Source organism: Macadamia integrifolia, chromosome 12 (genome assembly GCF_013358625.1).
Source record: "Macadamia integrifolia cultivar HAES 741 chromosome 12, SCU_Mint_v3, whole genome shotgun sequence".
Taxonomy (NCBI): Eukaryota; Viridiplantae; Streptophyta; class Magnoliopsida; order Proteales; family Proteaceae; genus Macadamia; species Macadamia integrifolia.
The window spans coordinates 18,558,896-18,584,720 of NC_056568.1; the positions used below are offsets into that span (position 1 = coordinate 18,558,896).

Sequence of the window (25,825 nt, forward strand, 5' to 3'; positions counted from 1 at the left end):
GAACCTAGATGCTGCTTTTCAAGGTTATATCGCACAATTGCATTTCAAAATAAAGAAATTACATAAACGTAATCACAGCGCTACAAAATAAGTGAAACACAAAATGACATCACATAATCAAATAATGAAAAAATTGTACGACTTATACTGTGGCACAATTTGATTTGAATAACAGAAACACATACCACAAAGTTACAGCCACCGGCCACACCAGCAGCCACCACAACTGCCACCGCCACAGAAGAAGGAAGAGGAGAAGAAAAATAAGAGGAAAAAACACACGGAAGATACGAGAAGAAGAAAATAAAAACCACAAAACAAATAACAGAGAAAAAAGCACAGAACATAGAATAGGGGAGAAGAAGAAGAAGAAAAAGAAAACGATGGAACAGAGAAAAAAAGAAACATGAAACAAACAGAACAGAGAAAGACAAACGCGACAGAGAATAAGAAGAAGGAGAAGATGGAACAGAGAAAGAAAATAATCCGAAACAAATAGAAGAAGCAGAATAGGAAGAATAGAGGGAGAAGATCACAACAGAGAAGAGTTGAGGTCGGAATAAATGAGGAGAAGAACAGAGAAGAAAAGAAACTTACAGGGAAAAGAGTCGAGGTTGCAGTCCTTCGGAGCTGGGTTCTTGGTCGCAATTTGTCATCATTGAAGGAACAAGAGCCGGAGTCACTGGAGTAGGAGCCAGAGCCCAAGTCGTCCTTGCTGGAGCAGGAGGAGTCTTTTTCGAGGGTTTCATTTTCTACTCTAATTCAAGGGGTTTATGTCTAGGGTTTCATTTTCTCCTCTAATTCAAGGGGTTTATATCGAGGGTTTCATTTTCTCCTCTGAGCCAAGGAGTTTCATGATCTACATCTTTCGAATTTTTTTTTTTTCCTTCTTCTTCTTCTTCTTCTTTATTTTATTTTTTTTTTTTTTTTTTTTAAATGATTCGATGTAACACTGTGTATGAGAATTATGTACACAAAAAGCCCATAGAAAATATAACAATGGAACCAAAAAAGCAATGCCTTGACACTAAGGAAACAGCTGGCCTTGACCCAAAAACAGCACTCGGATGCCAAGGTGACGCACAAGTACGATCCTGATGCAGTATTGGTACATCGATGGGGCTCCAAATCAAGTCTGAATTTGGGTCATATTCTGGGTTTATTCGAGCCCATTAATCCAACATGTTCAAACCAATATTCTGCCCATATAATAAGGATCGACCAGCAGCTTTATTGGGATATCGACCAGCATTAAAAAAAAAATTAATTTCCAGCTTTACTTAGCCCTCAATTTGCTGATTTGAGGAGAAAATTTCCAGATTTCGTCCAGCTGTGTGAGATGTTTTTGGAAAAGAAATAGCTTGCGGTAGAAGGACTTGAGAAGCCCAATATGGACTTGCGTATGAATGGACAGCTTGCATTGACCATTTTCCAGGGAGATTGGTTCCCGATCTAGTGGGCCCCATAGCCAGCTGTGGGGAGGCAGGTTTCAAGGCCAGTTGCATGGAGAATTTCATCCCAAGGGATTGAGCTGACGAGATAATTTAGGAATTCAGTTTTGCCTTTGTGTGCAGAACTTTAGTACCCAGTTTTTGTTTCTATTTTTAGTTTAGTTTCTAAATTCTAGGACTCCTCATTATGGGATTGGATTTGTGTTGTAATTAGTTTCTAAATAGAACAAAGAGACTTTCTTTCCATGCAAAAAAATAAGCCCAATTGATGTAATCGATTATTATAAATAAACAAAAGCTGCTGAATTTCAGCAGCTAACTATTTGATTTTTTTAAAAGAATGGTTGTTAACCATGAGTGTGAGGTGAGAGACCTTTCAAGCTGTGAGATGCAGTGAGCTGAAAGACCTCGTGGCCATGGGTGAGATGCCCCAGGGAAGAGAGAGAGACTCAACCCATCCCATCTTATACCTTCTTTCTACTATTTTACTTTTCAGTTTCTATTTTCTTGTTCTGTGAGTTAATTTGCAACTGAGAGAATCGAAGGCTTTGGTATTACTGCTAAAAGTTGCTGTTGGTCTAAGAATACTCCCTTTTTGCTTCTCCATCGCAAAACAGGGAAACGATCCACAAAAATAAAATAGGAATTTGACCTATGAACATGAATAAAATTAAAAGAAAGATAAAAGGAGAATAGGGGATAATACAGAAAAAAATCCCCCACAGTGGTTTTAGAATCCACCAAATAGCTATCCACTAAGGAATCCACCTTAGCCTTTAGGCCCTTTAGTTGGAATCCACCAAGCACACTACAATCCACAATAGTACAGATTTTTCAGGGAAAAAAAAAACTGAACTGATATTACTTCACATTTTGGGGAGGGCTAGCTAACCCAAGTAAGATAACATCAGAACTGATTACATATAACCTTATCCAAAAGAAAAAAAAAAAAAAAAAAAACCAGCAACCTATATTATTAAAAGGCCAACTCTAGAGATAGAGATAAGATAGGCATAAGATCTGGCCTATTCTCGCTAAAGGTAAGATAAATAATAAATACGAAATGAAAAAGAGAACAACTAATATGACGATTATGACCACAACTAAAATCCTGTATCTCTACCTCCTACCCATATTTTTGCCTTATTAAAGTAGCCAATCATAAGGAAAACCACTTGGAGCAAAAGTCCAGCCCGATATATATATGTAACCCAACCCAAGGCATTTTTCCACTTAAATAGGCCTACTACCATCATTTATCTGCATTAAATATTTACTAACAAAAAGAAATAGATGTTTCAATTAATTATACACCAGAACTCTCTCTCCATGATACCTTGGAAGCAATGCTAAAACTCACATAAACAGAAGTATCACTGCCCTCCAGTCCATAAAGGAGATGTTAACTATTTTCATCCAACCAAGAACTCTCAGTTTTCATTTGACCGTGAGGAATTCTCCCGGTTGATGAAATATGTACTCAATCACTAGGGAAGTTACAAGGTCCATCCTAGGAATAGTAAACTATCCCCCAAACATTATCAGGAATGGAATCATAGACCACTCCGTTCTTAACAAGATCATCAAAGACTTCATTACTTGCTCTAGGACTCCAGCAAAATAAAGTGATTATTTGGGAGGCAGCTGAACATTATGTCATCAAGTGATTATACCTCCAACAATAGCCACCTCTCTCCTTCCACCATAATATTGGTGACTCCAGCCGATAGAGATATTTCCAGATCTTAAAAGAGTGCAGCTCTGCCCTTGTTGAGTCACCCTCAACTATAGAGCCAAATGAACTTTCAAAACCAGGCCTGCCTCATCCCTAACTACCCTAAGTACCCAAACTACCAGGACACAGCTTCGCCAAAAAGCGTCATTAAAGATTTAAAGTCACGTTTGACAAGGTCCAACAGAGGAAGAAACTGAGGTGTCAGAAATGCTACATGCATAACGACTGGACAAAATAATCTGAGACCAATTCTGATACAGATAGATAAGGGCAATAAACCTGTTATAAGCTGAATCTGATTAACACGATTTACAGCCCCACACCCCCTGATGTGAAATCAAGGCCACAAAACTCGATTTGAGTTTGCTATGGACCCACCCAAATGCACAATGGCCAATAGTAGGAAGAAGATGGCAGTTTTGTAAATATTCCAAAGCTCGTAAGGGAGAGTAGTAAAACCGTAATTATCAGAATTTTCAAGGGGCTCTTAGGTAGGTAAAAGGGAAAGGATAGGATAGAGATTACAAATCAAAGAGAAGGGTCAAACTTGGAATAAACTTATAAAAGAAAAAACAAAGCAGCGTTACTAGAACCTAGAAGAATAAATAGAGAAGGAATTGTGAGGGAGGGTTTGTCTTCTTCCTCTTGTTAACACAAACCAGTGGCAAGGAGGACTGGTTCAAGGAGATGTGCTACCTCTTTGGAGCTCCCATCAATAGGGGATTTTAGACAAAGAATCACAATGAAAATCCCTATTGAATGCAACTACTTAAGCAAATAAACGTGACTGAAATTCAACGTCAGTAGGTAGGGAACCAGAAATATTCCCTGATCTCAACCTTCACAACAGGGGGCTTTTCCAAATCAGGAAACTAGTAAGATAGATCGCTACTTTGAGTATGATTACACCTCCAAACCTCAGGTCGAATGGTTCAGGTATGAAGGAACTCCATCATCTTCCCCTCTTCACAGACTACCACCCAAAAACACAAGAAGGAATGGCTTATACAAAGGATGATTGCAGCAAGAGATCTAATGAAGCAAATAAAAAAGGAACAGAAGTGAGCGGAAGAAGATAAGAAAGGAAAGACTAATCGCATGCAAGGGAGGAAAGAGGGAGAAAGGGAGGGGAGGGGGGAGAAGAGGATGACAGCCAAGCTGCCAAGCCACACAGGCCAAGTTTTTAAGTTTCAAAAACTTGCAATTTCAACCGAGACAGCTCAGTCTCGACATGGCCCGAGATGAAACCAAGGGTCGAAACTGGTTTGGTCCATGTTTCGACCATGCTTCGACAGTTCCAAAAGCTTCGACCAGTTTTAACCGAGACATGGTCGACCAGTTAATATAAATCACAAGTTTCAATGGAAACCTGTCATATTTCATTAGGTTTCGACCGAGAACTTATATTTCACAGTTTCAACATTGCCAAGGGGGATTTTACCAAAAAGCACTTGATTTCCACTCATCTTGTTGCATTCTTCTAGTTATTCAACCCGTCTACAGCTTGGATTTGTATGATTGGAGCTTGAATGTAATAGCTTTTTTCCCCCAAATCTAATTTTTGGAAGAATGAGCATATAGAAATAGCAGCTTTTTATTTTTTATTTATCAGATAGAATGGCCCGATCTTCAGGAAATAGGCTCTCCACTAAGTTGGGGTAAGGCTACGTTCATTATATGACCCTCCCCAAACCCCGTAGTGGTGGGAACCTCGTGCATTAGATATGCGGCATATGCCCTTTTTTTTTATAGAATGGCTAATCTACAAATTCACAAAGTTTATTTTTTAGGCTGTTAAATTATTTATTGAATTTTCTGGTTTAAAAATATGATTTTGCCACAACAAATTTTTGGGGAAAAAAGGGTTAATATGTGTCCATTGGCTAATCTACGGCTTGATGAAGTTCAAAATCTTTTTCCTGTTTCTTATTTTTTAAAATTTTTTAATCTTTCAAAATTAATTGAAAAAATCCAAAAAAATAAATAAATAAATAAGAAAAATATTTGTTTTGGTTTGAAAAATCAAGAAAAATAATAACAGTATTGGAAATATATTTTCAGTCGAAATTGATTAAGAATGTTATGTTCTTTAATTATTTTTTGTTAATTAAGTAATTATTAATTATTAAAAATATAATATAATATAATTTTAATTAGGAAAAAAATATAAAGCTTAGGGGCAATTTAGAATAAGCTTCCTGGCAATTTCAGATTTCTTATTTGATGTTTGCATGTTAATAGTCTTTGTGTTCCTATTGCAACAATGTACCAATCGGTGCATAATGTCAGATCAGGAAAGCGAGGACATTGCATAGAAGTATGGGATACCCTTTCGGCCGACAAGAAGAAGTCACTGTGCAATTACTATAGTAAAAAAAAAAAAAATTGGAGGTGAGGCCACTAGACTGAAGTGGCATCTTGCTGGTGGTGACAGAAATGTCATAGGATGCCCTAATGTTCCAAGTGAGATAAAGAGGGTTATGGTAACGCAAATGAAGGACAGGATATAGTGAAAGCTGGACAAGAGGGAAGTCATATGGCAGTGACAAGCCAGACTTGGATGGGGCAGCCACATTGACAAAGGCTGCACAATTGAGGAGGGCAAAGGAAGTGAGCAATGCTACCATTGTGATGGAGCAAGATAGGTTGATACAAATGTCCATAGCAGCTAGTTCATTTAACAGGCTCCAACGGAGCCATAACCATAACCACAGGGGAGGAGAAGGAGGAGGAGGAGGCTGAGACTTAGAGAGCTAAAGATTCCAATTAGGAGGAAAGTGTGAGGGCTCCAGTCCCGACCCCAGTATGTGACCCAGCCGACAGCCGTTAAGATCCTTAAGCAGGATCTTATCGTTTTTCCCAAACAAGACCGGAAATAGAACAAGCTGAAACAAATGTGGATTGATGTGAAGGGGAGAGTATGCAAGGATTAAAGTATCAGTATCGGTTGCCATATTGGTTGGCCAAAATTAAGATACATATCAGAGGGTATTATATCGTATTAGAGATGCGCTAAGATACACATAAATGGACAGGAAACACTTTTTTATACATTTTTGATAAAAACAGTTAAAAAAAGCAATATATAACATGTATTATGCATAAACACTAAAATGGAGAGTATCATACTGAGAGACAAGTGTATTCAATTGAAATTGTTCAAAAGGATGAGGTATCTTACATTTTTTTTCTATTGTCATTGCCATTGCCATTCTGATGAGTGCCATGAAGAGTGCCTTGCTGGTTCATACTCATTGCTAGGAGCTTCTTTTTTTATAGGAGCCACTAAGATAATGTTGTGCACTTGTCGAACATAGGCACAATATTGACCCCTGTCAAAATAACTAAGATAATGGGACTCTCATTCATGGTAGAATCTAGTGTATTGCTCTGGAGTGGCCAATGTTGGTCATGTATAAGCCCCATATCCATAGCCTGAAGAAGCACCTAAAGATACATAGTGTCCATATGCAAATGAGGCCCTAGCGTGATCCGAACTAGTGCTCATTGAGTCAATGCTCCTCATCAGCTGTTTACTGTCACTTGAATTATGGGAACCCTTACCATTCCAACTATAAGACTTTGGTTGTGGGCACCAGGATCAATATATTGGGTTGCATGTGTAAACATTCCCTCTTCTGTTCTCCTCCTCCGTCGCCGCCACCACCACCACCATCTTTGGTTTGATCATCACCACTCGCTTGTTGGGTTCAACTATATGTAGCACTTGACCTCGTCCACCTAATGAGACCACCATCAGAGCCACGGCCATCCTCTTGTGCATCTGATGGTGCTTATGTTTCATCATCAAGTGGCATATCTTCATTTATCTCTTTAATGATGTCCTTTATAATCAAATCATGTGTGGTTTCTCGTCGATCTTCAGACAATTGATCCATCACCAAAACCTTTTCGACGTCCTCAGTCCATCCCCTAATTGGATCTTCATCGTCAAGTATATGGGTGAAGTCGGTTGGGTTGACATCAATTTCATCCCCTAATCTCTCCAACTCTAAGTGTTTCATCTTCAACTTCATATTGTAGTGCACATAGACTAATTCCTCCAGATTCTCATAACTCAGACGATTTCGAGGTTTGGTGCATATTAATCCGACAGTACTCCAATAACGTTCGCAGCCACTTGAGGACGTCGTGTGCATGATAATATTTTTATTGCGATTGGCCTCAAGTTTAGAGCGCTCCACCCATAGTTGAGCCACCAATCAGCTACGCACAGATAATTACAATCATGGTTTAAAGTATCTCCAGTACTGATACGTATCTTAAATTTAGCCGAGTGATACGGCGACTGATACCGATACTTTAATCCTTGATTACTATTAAGAGTTTGAAATAAATTTGACATACCAGGTTAGCTCATTAAACCTAACTTACCAGATCGTTGTGTTCCTCTACCAAGGATAGCTACTTGATTGATAAACCCACGAGTGGCCTCCCAGAAGTACTTCACCTATAGAAAAGTATTAAAATATTAATACGCCACTCAATGTATAAAATTTAGATTACTAACCTCTTCCATGGAATCTTTGGCCGCATCAAGATTTGGTGCCAAGCTGTTTATAATCTCCTTCATAGATTGCCACAAATCACCTCTAAACCTTAAATTGAAGGCATAGTGAAGGTCTGAACTCAAACAATAGGTTGTACATGGTTTGTAATTGTTGATAGCATACTAATAAAGTAATAACTAAATAGTAACTACTAAGTAGTAAGTGTTCAAAATGAAACATAAGTCATTTACTTAAGATTACCTGCCCGATGAATGTCTTGAATCAACATCTTTTCCCATCGATTTTCTATGATCTTTAAAAACCTTTTGCATAACCTTGGGTTGTCATTTTCTATCTTCTTATTGATGAGTTCCATACAATGCGCTATATTTCCCATAGTTTGTGCCTTAGCTATATTTTCAATAGTTTGTGCCTTATCCCCATTAACTGCTCTAAGAACAACAAAGAGTGGTTGCATAATTTGACTAACTTTGGCCACCCTTTCCCAAAACTTTGTTAAAGTGATTATGCCTTGAACATTTTTTCCAATTTCAGTGTCTGTATATATACTACTCAACCACTCAATAGAGGTGAACGACTTAAGCAAGCCTTCCTTCCGGTTTCTAAGACTATCTAGTGCAATATAATTCATTGCAAATCGTGTTGTTGTGGGCCTCACTAAGTCACCTTTCGCGTACTTCCTCATCAATGCCAAGACCCAATTGTGATTATAGACAAAGTTGGTGATCATCTTAGCATCAGAAACCACCTTATTCACTTTGGACATTTCACCAATGTCTTTGAACATCAAACCAATACAGTGGGCTGCACAAGGTATCCAATATATAGTGGGGTACCTCATCATAAGCAAGATACCGGCATTTTTGAAATTTGCAGCATTGTTTGTCACTATCTGGACGACATTCTCTGGCTCTATCTCAACCACAACTTGATCCATTAATTTGAACAAATACATTGCATCCTTGATATCTTCCTATGCGTTGAAAAACTTGTGGAAGATTGTTTTTCCATCACAATATACGAGAAAGTTAATGATGGATAGCCTCATCAGTCCACTCCACCCATCACACGTGATGGTCATCTATATCCAAGCCACTTATATTTGAACTCTTCAATATACTCATCCACCTCAATTTCATAAGGTGTGGTGGCTTAACATTTTCCCACATGCCTAAATCTCCTTATCTTTGGCTTTGTGGGGTGGAATCATAGAACTGTTAAACCACCTAAAGGTTGCTTTGGGGATCTTTTTGCTTAATGTCGTAGGCTGAAAGATCTCTCTAATCCTTTGTTGGCCTTCATCCTTCTCTCTATAGGGTGCATGACTCATGTCTTTAATATATAGGCTCCTTTTCCCCTTACCCTCACCCCTTTTAATAATTTGTCAAACATGCCCTTCACATTGGCTGCTCTTCTAAGGCCAACAGGACCCTTTCCCTTACCCTTACCCTTATCTACACTTGGACGACATGAGGAGCCAGCACCTTGCTCAACAATAACTGGGCCACCATGTGCTGGTCTTACAAATTGACTTCTTCTCAATTGCTCATCTCTCATTCTTTTTCTCTTGCTTCCTCTCTTGACACATGCATCACCTGTGCAAGTTGTTGATCTTCATCCTCTACCTCCATATCAGTTCATTTATAATCCTCAAGATCCCTTAGATTTTCGATCAACCTATTCTCATCTTTAACAGTCTGTTTTACCTTATCTCTACTTCCCCTTAAGTGCTTTTTTATTGCTTTGTTTACTTTAGGGCAATTTGTACACTTGGCAACATTAGAAAACCCTCATGCCAGTTGTTGTTTATACCTAGTAATTCTACCTCCAAGGTGGATGCCATCACAATAGTTGCACTTCGTCCAGAATTTATTATTATTCACTTTCTCGGCTGAATCCGATCCAATATCTCTAGTCCGTCCTTTAGGTGGTATCTTCCTAAAAGGGTACATAATGAAACATAAATATAACAATATCAATGTGTATAATGCACTTTAATAATTATCAAAGCATTTAGAACATAATTTAGAATCATTTAGTTGATAAACTACTATTTTTTAGCAAAATAAAATTTTCCATAATGTAGAAAAATGACAAAAAGTGGTTCAACCAAAGGATTCAAAACTTGGTGGTAGTTTTAGTAAATTATAGGTTTCTTTACAAAACTAGAATGAACTAACTTTTCTCAAAAAATAGATTTTTTTTCTATCTTTCATGATTTTTATCAATTTTTAAAAAAATTAAAAAAATATATACTGTTGAGAAAAATCAAAATTTATTCCGGAAGTTGTAGATATGTTGTTTGTGTAAAATCTTCACACATTTTGGATAAGGAAATTGCAATAAATCTAAGAAAATTAGAAAAGGTTTGAAAGCTTCACTTTTTGGGGAAAAAAAAACTTTTGAATCTAAGTTCAAATCAAGCTTTTTTTTTTTTTTTTTAAGATTCATGGTCTCACTGTGCTTTTAGATCATAAATACATGTTCTAGAAACAAAAACCATAGATAATAAGCAAGATTAAAATAAATAAATAAATAAAAAAGTAAGGGTTGTGGACGAACTTACCCAAAAAAGTGATATTTCTTCAAAAAATTTAGTCGAGGGCCATGAAGCTTTGAATTCTTGCTTTAAACTTCGTTGAATCCTTGCTTTGTAGTCGTTTTTGGCCAATAGATGGAATCCCCAACTTGATTTTCACTTTTGTTAGAGAGAAAAGTGGTTAGCAGCAAAGAAGGAACATTTCCTTAGCTCCAAAAGTCGTGTTTTGCTCAAATATGAGCATTTTGGCCCTTTTATGACTGAATCGTACTGTATCGGTATTCGGTAACTATCAGTATCTACGATAAATCCCAATACTATAAGGAAAACAAAGAATCGTGGGGATTTGTACTTGTCGGTAAGTATCGGTACAGTATTGTTATGATAATATGGTACGATACATATCGATACATAAATGTTTTTTTAAATTCCATGTACTGTATCGGTGTTATCGTATCAATGCCCACCAAACTTATACGTGTCAGCCAATATGGTACGGTATGAACCGATACTTTAAACATTGAGAATAGGAGTTGTTATCCCCAAATGGTTTTTGCACAAGAGCATTCCAACTCATACCACTACAAGGCCATATTATCAGAGCATGCTGAATAACGTAAATAAGCTAGCCAGGAGTGAACAGGGCCACATTATATGTGTTGTACAATACTTACTTGCCCTACCACAAAAAGAGCTGCAAGACTATATTGAGGGGTTGAAGCCGATATGGTCTGAGTGTAATCTATAATGGTTGGAGTGGACCAACTAGACAATCCCTAATCAACTTCATGGTGTTGACGCAGATAAAGTTGCACTTACCTGGTTGGACCAGCATGATCGGCTGTGGAAGCCAAGGGCCAAAAAGAACCAGTCTAGCTCAGGTTTTTGGTCCAACAAGGGCTGGTAGTAGTTTAGTTTAATAATGTCTTTTATTTTATCATATTTGTTTTGGGATAGGATACGTAAGAGAAGTAGGAGTCAGTTTCAGTGTTAGAGTCTTAGTATTTTCTCTTTATATACTTGCATATACTCAATGTAAAAGAAGGATGAATTTATTTTGAATGAGAATTAGTTTGAGTTGTGCAACGTGTGAAGTGTGATTCCCTTCTTTTCCCCATCTATTCTGATTTTTCCCCTTCTTCCCTAAGGCCCTCCATCAGGTGTACTATGACGAGAGGACCACATTCTTAAAGTAAGTTGATGCACCTAAGAAGGATGAAAATATATATCTACGAGCTGTTGAAGGAGGTGGTAAATGATGTAGGGGTGGAGAATGTGGTACATGTTGTCACTAACAATGGGAGCAACTTCAAGAACGCCAGGAAAAACTAATGAACAATCAGATATCGACTTCTTGGACTCCATGCACTACGTCAATCTCATGAATTGGGAAAAAATATGACTTGTGTCAATGATGAACACAAGCCTCTCTATTTATAATGAAATAAAACCCTAAAGTGGGCTCAAGGGTCCGTCTGGATAATACCCCTAAAACCCATTATTACAATAATTTATTATTCCAACACTCCCCCTCAAGTTGGTGCATGGATATCACACATGCCCAACTTGCACAAAGTAGAATAAAATACTTTACTACTAAGACTCTTCGTGAGTATATCAGCTAACTGGTCTTCATTACGCACAAGAGGAAGACATAAGTCCTTGCTTCAGCTTTCCTTGATGAAATATTTATCAATCTCAACATGCTTAGCACGATCATGTTGAACCGGATTATGGGCAACTGATGGCTGACTGATTGTCACAATATAACATCATAGGCATCCGTATAGCCACACCCAAGTCTTGAAGAAGACCTCTAAGCCACAACAACTCACAAACACCATGCCATTGCATGGAACTCAGCTTTAGCACTAGACCTAGCAACAATTGTCTGCTTCTTACTACGCCATGTGACCAGAATGCACCAACAAATGCATAGTAACCTGAAGTAGAACGATGGTCATCTAGAGAACATGCCCAATTATCATTTGTATAGGCATTCACTCTCATATGTTCTGAAGGAGAGAACACGATACCATTCTCTAGAGCAGCCTTCAAATACTAAAATATACAAAATACAGCTTCCATATGAGAGGAATAAGGATCATGCATATACTGGCTCACAAGGCTAACGGCATGAGCTATGTCTAGTCGAGTGTAAGACTAATAGATAAGCCTTCCAACCAATCTTTGATATCGACCATCATCAACTTGTTCACCTTCCTTGTTCTTGAGATGTGAATTTGCCTTAATGGGTGTATCTGAAAGCCTCACCCTAGCATGTCAATCTTTAAAAGAAGATCTAAGGTGTATTTTCATTGAGACAGAACAACACCCTTGGTAAACCGAGCCACCTCAATTCCAAGAAAGCATTTTAGTTTTCCAAGGTCTTTAATCTCATACTCCTCACCAAGATAGGCCTTAAGCTTAGAAATCTTAACAGTATCATCTCCAATAATGACAATGTCATCAACATAAACAATCAGAACAGTAACCCGATCACCCACCCTATTAATAAATAGGGTCAGCATTACTTTAAGTAAAGCCAACTACTACCATAGCTTTGTGAAATCGACCAAACCAAGCCCTTGGAAACTCCTTCAACCCATATAGTGCCCTTGTCAGTTTGCAGACCTTCCCTTGAGTTTCTGGGCTGGGAAATATAGTGGAACATCCATATATACCCCCTCAGTCAGCTCACCATGAATAAAGGCATTCTTGACATCCAACTGTTGTAGCTCCCAGCCATGATTCGCTGCAAACAAAAACAACGACAACAACAACTCAAGCCTTTTCCCAACTGAATGCGGTCAGCTACATGGATCTGTCAAATAAAAAGATAAAAGAAAGAAGAGGGAAAAGGGGAAAAGATAAAGAAAATAAGCGAAACAAAGCAATATAACACCTCCGGGCCATCCCACCTAAATGAAATTGCTAACATGGATCACTACACAAGAGATAATCACGCTTACTGTGTTCATCTTTACAACAGTGGCAAAGGTATCCTGGTAATCAATCTCATACATCTAAGTGAACCCTCTAGCAACCAGCCTTCCTTTGTAATGTCTACAGTCCCATCTACATTTTGCTTGACTATGAACACCCAGTTACAACCCACTAGACACTTCTGAATAAGGAAGATCGACCAAGTCCCATATACCATTTTTATAAAGCGCCCTCATCTCCTCACATATTCCATCCTTCCACCTAGGTTTTGCAATTACCTCCTCCCAGGTCTAAGAAATAGAAACAAAAGACAAGAAAGACGCAAAAGCACGATAGGCAGGAGAAAGAGCATTGTATGACACAACATTAGATATAGGATGCTGAGTGCAAGCCCTACTACTTCCTTTTCTACAAGCAATAGGGACATCAAGGGACTGATCAAAAAACACTGGAAAATGGATACTTGGAAGAGCAGACTCAAGATCAGAGGGCATCTATGAAGTAGTGTCAGTGTGACTGGTGGAATCAATTCTCCTTTTCTTGCAAGAGAACACCTATAACTCAGAACTCTGTAACTTCTGTTGTTGAACATGTGGCTCCCCCTGGGCAAGTGTCTCCCCCTGAATAGGTTCTTCTGCAACCCCTATCACATCAGTATCCATAGGTTCTTCTGCAACCCCTATCACACCAATATCCATATGTTCTTCTGCAACCCCTGCCACACCAGTATCTATAGGTTCATCCTCTAATAGAAGATATGAAGGACCATCAAATGGGTGAATCAAGGGAACCTCTTCACATCTAGAAAACTCCACCTGAACAGGTGAGTAATAGGGCCCAGTTTCATGGAAGATCACATCCATAGAAACAAACACACGCCTGGATGGAGGATGATAACACCAGTAGCCCTTCTGAGTCAGAGAGTAGCCTATACATGCATCAGAGACCGCCAGCAATGACTTTGAAGCCCGACACTCTTCATAGGAGTCATGACAATGGCAGTAGACTGCATGTAAGAAACATCATCCTTTATAACAATTTCAATTGAATGCACTTGTCTCTCAATAAGATGCTCTTCATTTTAGTGTTATGCATGATACATGTTATATATTTCTTATTTATACTATTTTTTTTTATGCAAAAGTGTATTTCCATGCGCATATTGACCATTTCTATGTGTATCTTTAATATATCTTGCATATCTCCAATAGATATGATACGCTACAATACATCTCTTAAAATGACTTGACCAATACGGAGACCGATACCAATACTTTAATCCTTGGTTGTAACAAAATTTCAAGAATCAGAATTAGATCAGGTGAATCACCTTATTCAAATCAGAATCGGCCAACCTCAATCCCTATTTTACCCAATTCTGAAAAAGATATTTAGACCAAGTCCAACCAAATCTTTTGACCAATTCCCAGCTTATTCAAATCGGAATCAGATTGGCATTATGGGGACTGATAGGATGCCCAAATCCAAGTTTCAAAACCTTGTATTTAAAGTTTAAACCTTTTACATACTCCTTTAATGTTTCACAAAATCCACAACCATCTAGATGTGAAATGATAAGGAACAGCCAGGGGCTAGCCAGTTTTCATATTAAGGTTAATTTCATACCCTTTTGCAACCCCCACAAGCCTAATTTAGAGATTGAGATTGTTATCCTACTGTCCCACATCCTGTCTTGCCTAAACAGAATACCCAGCCCATCTAACTTCCCCATCAAGAAAGACTTCTCAAGTTCCAAAATTTTTTACTTCTTACTCACAAGCATGGAGCAGGCAAGAAAATGAAATGAATGAGCCCCCTCAGCCACTCTATGCTGCAGTCAATCATTACAATTTTCACTACTCACAAAACCAAACAACTTTCTTTAATTCTCAAACAGCACCATAAATTTGATCTCCACCGTCATTCCTTACAAACCAAACACGTCTTCAAGTGTGATATGTATAGATCTAGAGGGTAGAACATATGATGCATATTCAATTACAGGTTCCGCAACAGACAGGCTCTAAATGGAAATGTTACTATATCCTCCTTTGACATTCTTACGTCTGGTCCTCACTGTGACAAAGATGTCCTAAACCTATTCACTTTGAAGTTCCAAAGAATAATGTTAACAGTCCATACTGTGACACAGACATATTGAATCATTCATATTAAAAACATTTCACTTCAAAGACTAAGGTGGGATTACATGGACAATTCACACAGCGTTGTATAGAGAAAGTGCAGGACAGAACTTGGCAGAGTCTGATATATGAAAAGCTCATAAAGAGGTCATATTGTGGAAGAAATGTTGGAGTATGGCTGACACTGAGAGTGGGGTGAATCAGTGTAAATAATTTATTTTCTTTTTATGGCCCTACTAAAGCTGCAACTGATTTTCGCACGCTCAACAATCACATACACATTCATGTAACACACCTAGCCTCTCAACCACAAGCACACACACAACCCTGTGGCAAGGTCTACCCAGTGTGCACACCCATCTTGCAAACAAAACACTCCATACACAAGTGCAATCCATGATACAAGATATACATAGTTCGGCAAGTTGCATACATCCATGGAGCAATGCCGGTGTGGGTTTCATATTTTCTCAACACTCAACTTTTAATTAGCTACAGTTGACAAAGGCAATTACCCCAGTTTACCCAACATATAACTGGGAGGGTGCTACAATGCCGAAAATGGTAGCTACAACTACCAAGGAGCTACAACTCCCGTGTCTAGTACCCACTGGACACCCCAACAATAATAAATTCAATGGGCTAATAAAATGCCCTACAATGATGTACAATAGCCTACGTATTCATCGGTATACAACTTAGCTATTTAAATGGATAAAAGAATAAAAATGAACAAGGGTAGGTGGTAAAGACCCTTACAACCCTCGCATACGTGTCGAATCTTAATACCCAATGGAGTCTCTTGTCACCACCAATGCTTCAATGCTCACTGGAATCTTCAACAACCCCTCAAGGATGGAGAACTTAAATCTTCAAGTGTGCCTTGCTTGTGGGGACCCCTACCTTCTCTGTCTCTTCTCTTTTTCTCTTTCTTGCAAAGAATCTTCAATGTGAGTCAATAGAAGCTCACCTACCCTTCAAGACCTTCAATGATGCTTCAATGCTTAAGGGTGATTCAATGCACTCCCCATGCTCTCTCATTCCTTGTTCTATATTTTCTTTGATTTTTAGGGCTTAGGTACTCCACAAACCCCTTAATCATGTTATAGGGTCAATTTGGGGAATATAGGAAAAAGTCGAGGGCATAACGGACTCAAAATGACAAAGATATGGGCATTTGAAGTTGGACCAACAAAATGGCATCTGGGAGGGGCATTGTTGAAATTAAAAAGGCGATTCGTGACACTACACCGCATCACTACTTAGCAGCACAACCCATGGCCGTTGGATCAAACCTCAAAGCTGCCAGTGATATCAGCCCTTAGATCTGGCTAGATCTGACAAGTGGAGCATCATAGTTTTTAAGGCGCTGGTAAGGCGATGCCTTAGCCTCGCCTTACCAGCGCCTTGGTGCTAATGCGGTCTAGAGATGGTAAGACAGTGCTCCGCCTTATGTGAAGTGGCACCTTATGGGTTTTTTTTTAAACACATTTTAAAATTACTTGATGAAGATTCCAAATATAGATTTTTTATTGGTAGGTATATGGTTTTGTTAACACTTGAGATGTATGGGATCATCTTAACTCCACCAAAAATAACCAAAACAAACAAAACAAAAACCCGATTCACAAATAGGGTTTGGATTTTGTCAAGGGTTTTAAGAAAGGGCTTTGAGAAGGAATCAAGGAACAAGGAAGAACCACTGATCCAGGCGACCATTTTGCTCCGGCAGCGGTGAGCTTCATTCTTCTTTGACAGTAGTAGAAACATAGTGGATGACCTTAGGGCTTAGGCACTCATTTTGACATCATAAAGGTAAGTATAATAAATACTTGTATTTTTTATGTCTTCTTTTCTTTATATTTATAATTTTGTTTCATGATTATGTATTTATATTATATGTTAATATGTTATGATGATTGATGATTGATGATTGATGAAGATGAACTTAGTTTATTCACTTTATTGATTTGTTTTCTTGATGAATATCTTACATTGATATGAATATGAACTTTTAATATTTATTTAACATATGAGTAATAGGATTCAACTAGGATTTGAGCCAAATAGATTGGTTTTATAAAAAAATTACACAGGAACGCTTTAGTCGATAAGGCGACGCTTTATGCCTGCCTTATCACTGAGGCGCTCCGAAAGACCCTCAAACGCCTCCATCGCCTTACTGCTTTAGAAACTATGTGGAGCATACAAGTCACAAGGGCAACCAGAGCCAACCATATGGCATCTACAGAGAGCCATAATATGCCCTCGGAGCACTCTATCAAGGGCTTACTCCAGTATACCGTCGTGCATCAATACAACTATGCACAGCCAATGAAGAACTCACTGATGGAATCTTCCACGATCCGCCAAACGAAAACAGCACGCGCCTACTTTGACCATCTGGAAATCTCCAATGAGGACCTCGATCGGACGGCTCACCAATCTTTGGAAGTTCAAATCCTTAACAAAAAACATGTCTCAATCGTTTTACTTCCCAAGAGGGTCCCTTTTGGGCCTTCATTGAGATAGCAGCTGGAGGGCTTTCAAGTTTCAATGCCTTAACCGCTGAAGCTATCCACTAGCCCCAACCTGTGCACCCCCTTCACGACCCCATGCTACTGCCTTAAGCACTTGTGGCCTGCGCCACGCGCGTGCGGCAAACCAGCTATGGCTGGCTGCTGCTTGCCTTGTGTGCGGGCACAGATGCCTACCATGTGCGACTGCCATGCTACGGTCATGCACCTACCATGCCAACTGAGCTGCCATGTGGCATACCACAACACCAAACACCCATGCCACATCATTGCCGCCTCAACTGCTCTGCCATGTCACCAGACCTAGTCACATGACCTTACAAAGCCTCTTCAATGTAAGTGATCACTCAATGAGACATTTTGTCGAACACCTTAGCCATTTGGAGTGACCGTACAGAAAGGGTCATAACTCTCTCATTTGAAGTCGGATTGAGACAATTCCAGTTACATTGGAAATACGACAAGATGCTCTACAACTCTCCAAACTACCAATTCTACCACTTAGCCTGCCCAAAATGCCTCCAAAGTCGACGCATGCTGCAACTGTCACATCTGACATGTTTTGCAACTTGTACACTGACACAACTCCTGATTACAATGACAACCCATAGTATCAATAACTTCACAAAACCCAGAATCAATATGAGGTGGTAACTTGAACCTATTCCAAGTTTTATTGTCCAAAAGACATATTGGGAGAAATTTTTAAAATGGACAGACATGGGAAGCACTAATAATCTGTGCAAGGGTCAAGAGCATTTATAGTGCAGTATGAACTATACCCAGAATCTTCAACAAAGTCATTGACCCTAAGCAAAAACTACTTGATTAGAACCCACTTTTCCATGGGCAATGATAATTTGGATAGGCTCCAACGATTATAATGATCGATAGTGAAAAATGAACATCTGACTGGAACTTTTTTACATTTACTCCGCAGTGTCTATGGAAGGAAGGCATTCCAATTAAAACCTAGTAGGGCAAATGGGAAATATAGACTGATGGCTGACACCATGAAACCAGTCCCCATTAAATATTATCTGGTGTGTAATGAAAATTCATCTACTCTTCAGCATTTGTGAGACAACTTCCAAAGTATTCCATAATGAGGACACATAAACTCCATTAATATTGAAATATTTAAATACTCCAGTTCAAATTTGCAAAACCAATCTCAGACGCCGCCAACAACAAACAAATCACTGGCTCCACTTAACAGAAGACCAAGAATAGTAAAACAGAGAAAAGGGGAGAAGAGAAAGCTAAAGGGAACAAAGGAAGAAATAAGAGAACTTACAGGAACCTTTCAACTAAGTCAGGCTTTCTCTCAAGAACATTGTGGGCATCCTCCAACGAACCAGCCTTCAGAAAATCAATAATCCAAAAGACAAATAAACGACAAATAGAAGAATGCATTCTCAGAGCATGCATTAAGAAGAACACTAGCAGTAATCTATACGAAGATGGAAAGAGCGAGAGAGAGCGTACCTGTAGAGTGGTTGAAGGGTTTATTTGTGGTGTGGTAGTTTCTTCAGAGAGAGGGGTTTGGTCGGTGCATTGTGGTAATGTACTAGACGAAGGAAGGGCCATTTTTTCTTTTCCTTGGAAAATTGAAATGCAAACGAAGTTGAATTGCAGAAGGCGATGCAGAGACGAAGAAAGCACAAAAGGTGGCGCGTGCCTTCGTGACTTCGTCTGTGTGCACTGTGGGCAGCGTCTCAGGACATTGTCTCAATTCGATTCGATCCCCGGTCACAATCCAACCGGAATCATTCGCCGATTTCACTAATTCGATTTTCGATTTTCGATTTTTTAAACTAAGTCTGTTTACGCGTTTAAAAGCATATTCTGGCCTTTCGGGTCCGGCCGTCTGACTCATGTCACTCTTTGTTTTTTTCCCATCTCCTGAAAAAGATGTCAAGAGATTTAGAGATTAAAGGTGTTAATCGGTACGGTTCGAGTGTAGACACTTTGATTTGGTTTGGTGTAATATTTTTAGGTAAAATTAAAACTGAATCATTTAATAAACAGTTTCATATATTAAAATCGAAATTATTTATAAACCTTTTCGTTGGTATTTTTTATGTTTTCTAATTTTTTATCCAAACAACTTCTTCACCCTTAAATTCTTTAGTGAAATTGATGTAAATTATAACATTGAATTGTTTATTGTCATATGCTTTTTTTCAATAGTTGTTTAATGTAAACTTAAATTTTTTTTATTTGAAATGTATGTAAACTTAACATTGAATGACTTAAACTTATTACATATACGTCAAAATGTCATCAAATGGAGACGAATATAAAATATGACATCTTTTATAATTTTGGCTACTTCCTTTAATCATTTAAATCCAAAATTGTACCATTTATTTTCTTGCGTGGTTGCTTATCATATGGACTAACCGATATACTACACTAGGAAGGGAAGAAACCCTCTAAATATTAGGGAAAAAGAACCCCATCTAGTCACACTCCCTTTCAGCCAATCACAAAGGGTGGCAAAAACACCACCCTACCCCCTGGTTGGTACCCGCGTTGGCATAGTGGCCATATGACTAGGTAGCAATCTCCGACCCAAAATATTATTTATGAAATTATTACGCATGTAATCGTACTTTTATAATCAGAGCATCTTGTTAGAAATTAAAATATTTGTATATGTATCCAATTAGCTTCCAAACGAAATCAGAAAATTTCTGAAATTCAATTCGAATACAGATGCCCGTAAAATGATGTAACATCAAATACGGATTTTCGACTATCCATTTACATCCCAATTGAGAATACAATAGAGCAATGAGGCCACGATGCCTGGAAGATTAGAATAGAAGTCAATTTGGTACCGAAAGTGAGAGTCATCCAAGAACCAACTTTCTAAATTAAACCGCCCATACCGTTATTAAATGGGACAATTCTGGGAGCCAATATTGGGACCAGTTAATTAAATAGGACAGGATAATTTTGGGATGGGTTTCCTGATGCATCCATTGTTAAATAACCAATAAGAAAAATTGGAATCGGAACTAGAACTTTCTAGGACCCATTTAAGATCCATATTAACTTATTCAGGGTTAGTTAATACTTAATATATATATATATATATATTGGTAAAATAATAGTTATAACTTATATAAGGGTTATATAGTAATCACAAAGCTTATCATTGGAACCAGTTTGGGGGAGAGATTTAGGGCTGTTTGATTTTGCTTTTGTTATTTCTATGTCTAGAAACAATAGAAACGGTTTTTTCCATTTTTATACTAAGAAACAATTTTTTCGAATTACAAAAAGGTGTTTGAGTTTTTTTTGTTTCCCAAAACGTTTTCTACAATGTAGTATGGTCTAAGACACAAGCGAAGACATGACGTTGTAGGTATGCAAATCACGAGTGAAGGCATGACGTTGGAGTTGCAGGTATGCTTCGTGAAGATGAACTTTAGAAGAATGAAAGCAATCCGAAACTATGAGCTTTGCACAATCAGGTTAGAATCACCACATTTAGATAGCGAGGATTTTCAACAATGGGTTGGGGTTGGGGTTTGGGTAGGTCGAGTGTAGTATCGGGTTTTTTACAATTTATGTCTCTCTCACTTGTTTCTAGAAACAGAAAAACAAGTGTGACTTGTTTCTCCACTCTTGTTTCTAGATACAGAAATATGCACAAATTTTTATTTTTGTTTCCAAAAACAACTAAAACGAAACAGAAAAATTAAACGATTTTTAGGGTATATTTTCATTTTTGAACATAGAAAAACGGAAAAACACGTTTCTGAAAACAAAATCAAACAGAGCCTTAGTTCTTCCGACGTAGGATTTGCCTAGACATTTCAAAAACTTATAGGTCATCCCTTCCAATGCGGCAACGATCAAGCGCTCGGATGGAACTGGTGGTAAAGTATGAGCAATTGCCAATGTTTTGTTATATCGTACCCTCCCTTGCAACCCCCACCACTCTCTAAGCAATCTCACCCCCTACTGCTAAGGCACCCTGAAGCACAAGGTTGTTGCATACTCTTCTGAGAAGATGAAAGCATAGAAACAAAGATTATCAAGTGAATCAATAGTGATGAAGACATAAGTGACTAGAGGAGATTGTGCAAAGAATTCAAGAAAGCAAATTAACTGAGCATTTTTTATCAACGATTACCATGGAGGTTGAGAAATCCAGTTGGAACTGTAGAGGGCTGGGGAGGTCTCTCACGGTGGATCTTAACAAACCTCTCCAAGGCTGAAGGTTTTGATATTTTACTCCTTATGGAAACAGGCTCTCTCCTCTCACATTGTAATGATACTTTGATTTGCTCAATCGGAATTCATTCTAGGGAGTTTATGAAGCCTTCCACCATATTAAATGGAAGAAAAAGGGGAAGAAGAGGCTAAAGATTTTGAAGCTTGATATGAAAAGGGCCTAAGATAAGGTGGAGTGGCAATTTTTATAGCATCTCCTTTCAAGAATCGGATTTGGTGATAAGGTAGTTTCTCTTATAATGTATTGTTGGTCAACTACTCTATTCTTGTTAACGGTGTGGGGGTGTGGGGATGTTTGGTCAAACCATCAAGGGGCATAAGGTAAGGGGATCTTTTATCCCCAACTCTATTCATTATCTTCTCCCAAGCACTAAGTTGCATACTCTCCCAAACTGAAGCTTGAGGTTCTATCCATGGCAATTGGGTCTGGAATAAATCCCCACCACTTAACCCATTTATTATTTGAGGATGATTGCCTGATTTTGGGACCGATTATTAAATAGGATGTGACAATTTTAGGATGTGTTTCCCAACAGATCCAAAATTGAAAGACCAATAAAAAACCGATTGGAACTGGATTTGGTCATAAGTTGGTTAGAAATTCCTGTGCGGATCAAAATGTGATTATTCAAAGTGGGCAGAAATAATGATCTTTCTAAACTAAAAAACTTGTCAATTAAAAGGATATGGTTCAAAAGATGCAATTAGAGGTAGAAGATGTAACTTTTAGTCATAATTCCATCAATGAATATTTTTTAAGACAATTATGGGATTTGGGGTAGCATGAGAGGTAGTCAACCCAATTAAGTTGGGATAAGGCTGAATTTATTGTTGTTGGCGTAACATGAGAGGTCCAAATCTCATTTCTATGTAACAAAAGGAAGTAGATAATTATAGCAATCATGCTGAAACACCACCGGATATAGAGGATGAAGGCACCTTGGTGTTGAACAAGTACCGAACAAAAGTTGATATGGAGGAGAAAGGGAGGCGATGCACCCCTAATCCAAGAGGTCCTATAGCCCACACTCAGTTGGAAAATTAAAAATCAAAGAAATATGCCAAATAGACTTTCTTGAGGTGCCACAAAAAGCATAAGAAACATCAATATTCAACCACTTATTAAGAATGTCTTTAACATGAATATCGTTAATGGGAGCTCTCACAATAACACCTTAAACTTGGGGTAGATATTCAGGCATTGTTTGACAACGTTCTGCTTCTGCCATTTCTGCATTTTTTTTTCCTAGAAACAGAGTATCAACCTAAAAAGGGTTTGATAAATTTGTTCCGTTTCACCTGTTTCTAGAAACATAAATCAAAATTTATGCCTATTTACAATTCTAGAAACGATTTGATGAAACAAGTAATCGTTTCTAAAAACGAATTTGAGAGAAAAAAATATTATTATGCCCGATAAATCTCTCAATCATTTAAACCTAAAAAGAGGCAACCAAACCCTCTCTCCCTTTTGGGCTTCCGTTGATACTATTGGGCTTTTTAGTTGCATTATGTTTGCCAAAAACATTTCGAGAAACAGGTTTATCAAACACCAAAAAATCCATTTTTGTTTCCGGAAATGTGAAGAGCCGTTTTTGCTAAAACAACAGAAACATTATCAAATGTTGCCTCAGTCTACACAAAAATTTCCACCACCTCCTAGGAAGATAGGGCCAAGAATGCCCCTCGTGGTTCACACTCGTAATGTGGTCCCGAGAGGAAGAAAGAAATCTTGCAACCAATCTTGTCGAGAATAATCCTTATTGAGAAAGAGAGCACCACCCATGATCCTATTGAAAAGATGTTAAGATTTAAGATATTGGAATCTTAACAATCTCACAAACCAGGTCAGATGGAAAGCCAAGAAGATAATAGAAGAACATTGGAGAAATTATTAGCAAAGAATTCATTTACCCTACCATAAGATCGATGCAACACTCATCAAGAATCTGAAAAGAAGGAAGCGATGGAATCCAAGGGTCAAACTCAAATAGAGAATTTCTGCCACTGACAATCAATGGAAACGAATTTTTATAAAGTTGGCAAATTACAAGCAACACTGTTCCATGTCAAGATCCTCGTTTTTTAAGAACCGAGGGATCAAAAATACATTTAATATGAAAATACTTAGGTTGCGTTTGATAATAGAAATGACGTTTCGAGTAAAAAACGGAAACTTCAGTTTCTGTATTAATATGTCATTTTTTTATTTTTTTAGCAAAACTAGAACGACAGAACTACCTTTTGTCGTTCCACCAATTCTCGTTTCTACCTTTATTTAAAAAAAAAAAAAATGGACACCATAAATGCACCAAACACATTATTCAATTTTTTCTTCTCCATAGAACAAAAAAACTCCAAAAACTTTTTTCTATAACGTTTCCAAACGCAGCCTTAGATTGCAAGACTTAAGATTCTAGTTCCATCCGATTCTTTATTGGTCTTTCAGTTTTGGATATATTGGGAAATCTGTCCCAAAACTGTTCCATCATATTTAATAATCGGTCTGAAAATTGTTCAATTTTCGATCTTAATTTTCTATATGTTTGAGAAGTTATTTATATACTTCGAAATTTTAGACTGACCGGATCCTAGTTTAGGAATTGTATTGTAATCAGAACAGCTCTGGGATTGACTCCGACCAGGACCATTTATATTGTATTTCCGTGCAGCTTGCATCAGTATTAGTAGCTCAATTGGTTTGATTTGTAAGTAATAGAACTAAGTTTCAAAGTGCAACCCAACACGAGGCTCCCGCTACTATAGGGTTTAGGAAGGGTAAATATACGTAACCTTACCTCTAAACTTTGCAAGAGAAACTGTTTTCAAGTTTCAAACTTATGATCAACATGTTGCAATAATGCAACTTGTTCATTGTGCCAAAGGCTCACCCCAATACTAGGACTAAGTAAAAAAGAGGGATCAGATTTGATTCACCAAAAGAGTGAAAGTTTATCCCAACACATGAGTCCAATCACCAGGTCAAATCAGCAACGGTGAGGGGATTCTTCCTCCTCCACATGTGAAAGAGCTACCACACTTGTGCTTATGGTTTTTCTGGCATTGATTACCAGATGCTGTCTAACACAAGATGCAGTCACCATCAAACCAGATTGGACAGAAAAAAATGCTACATTTGGACACGATAACACCACAAAAGTCCTCATCCAAAACACAAATCTGGACCTAATATGTCAGACCCAATCTCAGTTTGTCCTTGGTGTTTCTTTTGCTACTAGGATCGTACAAGGCTGATACGAGCCGACCAATCGATTCAGACCGATCCAATTCAAGGCTTAGTCTTTTCTTTTGGTAGTGGTGAAGGAGTTAAAGCCATTTCAACTAGGAAGAATTCAGGAGTGTTAGGGTGACCCAATTTTCTGATATCGGACTCAAAAGTCAAAACCTCAATATCTCTCGGGCAACATATTAGGATGCCATTCAAAAACCATTGACAAGTCAAACAGTGGACAGGGGGACAAAAGCATTTCAAACCAACCCAAATCAGGCCAGGTGGATCAGCTGGTTGAACCTGCATGACACCCCTCCCACCCCCCCCCCCCCAAAAAAAAAAAAAAAAAAAAGCTTATTGCTATTGCTGTATTCCAAATCTGGACTGAAATATCAAACCTTCTGGTTCATAAAATGAAGCATAGCTCACATTCAACACCACACTACAAAAGCCACCCT

General features: G+C 38.2%; 1 protein-coding gene across 3 annotated transcripts in view; it reads right to left on the reverse strand.

Moving 5' to 3' along the window:
* Window positions 1–19,782, reverse strand: part of LOC122058080 — a 49,678-nt gene extending 29,896 nt beyond the window's left edge. The window contains exons 1-3 of one of the 3 annotated variants that reach the window (XM_042620533.1): window positions 19,373–19,782; window positions 19,182–19,246; window positions 12,959–13,012 (exon numbers count right to left, since the gene is read on the reverse strand). In XM_042620533.1, coding sequence (XP_042476467.1) covers window positions 12,959–13,012; window positions 19,182–19,246; window positions 19,373–19,474 — 221 coding nt within the window. In that variant the 5' untranslated portion in view covers window positions 19,475–19,782. Of the gene's footprint in view, window positions 1–597; window positions 1,209–12,958; window positions 13,013–19,181; window positions 19,247–19,372 lie in introns of those variants that run through there. The other 2 variants (XM_042620534.1, XM_042620535.1) reach the window with 2 other exon arrangements.
* Window positions 19,783–25,825: the final 6,043 nt, after the last annotated feature.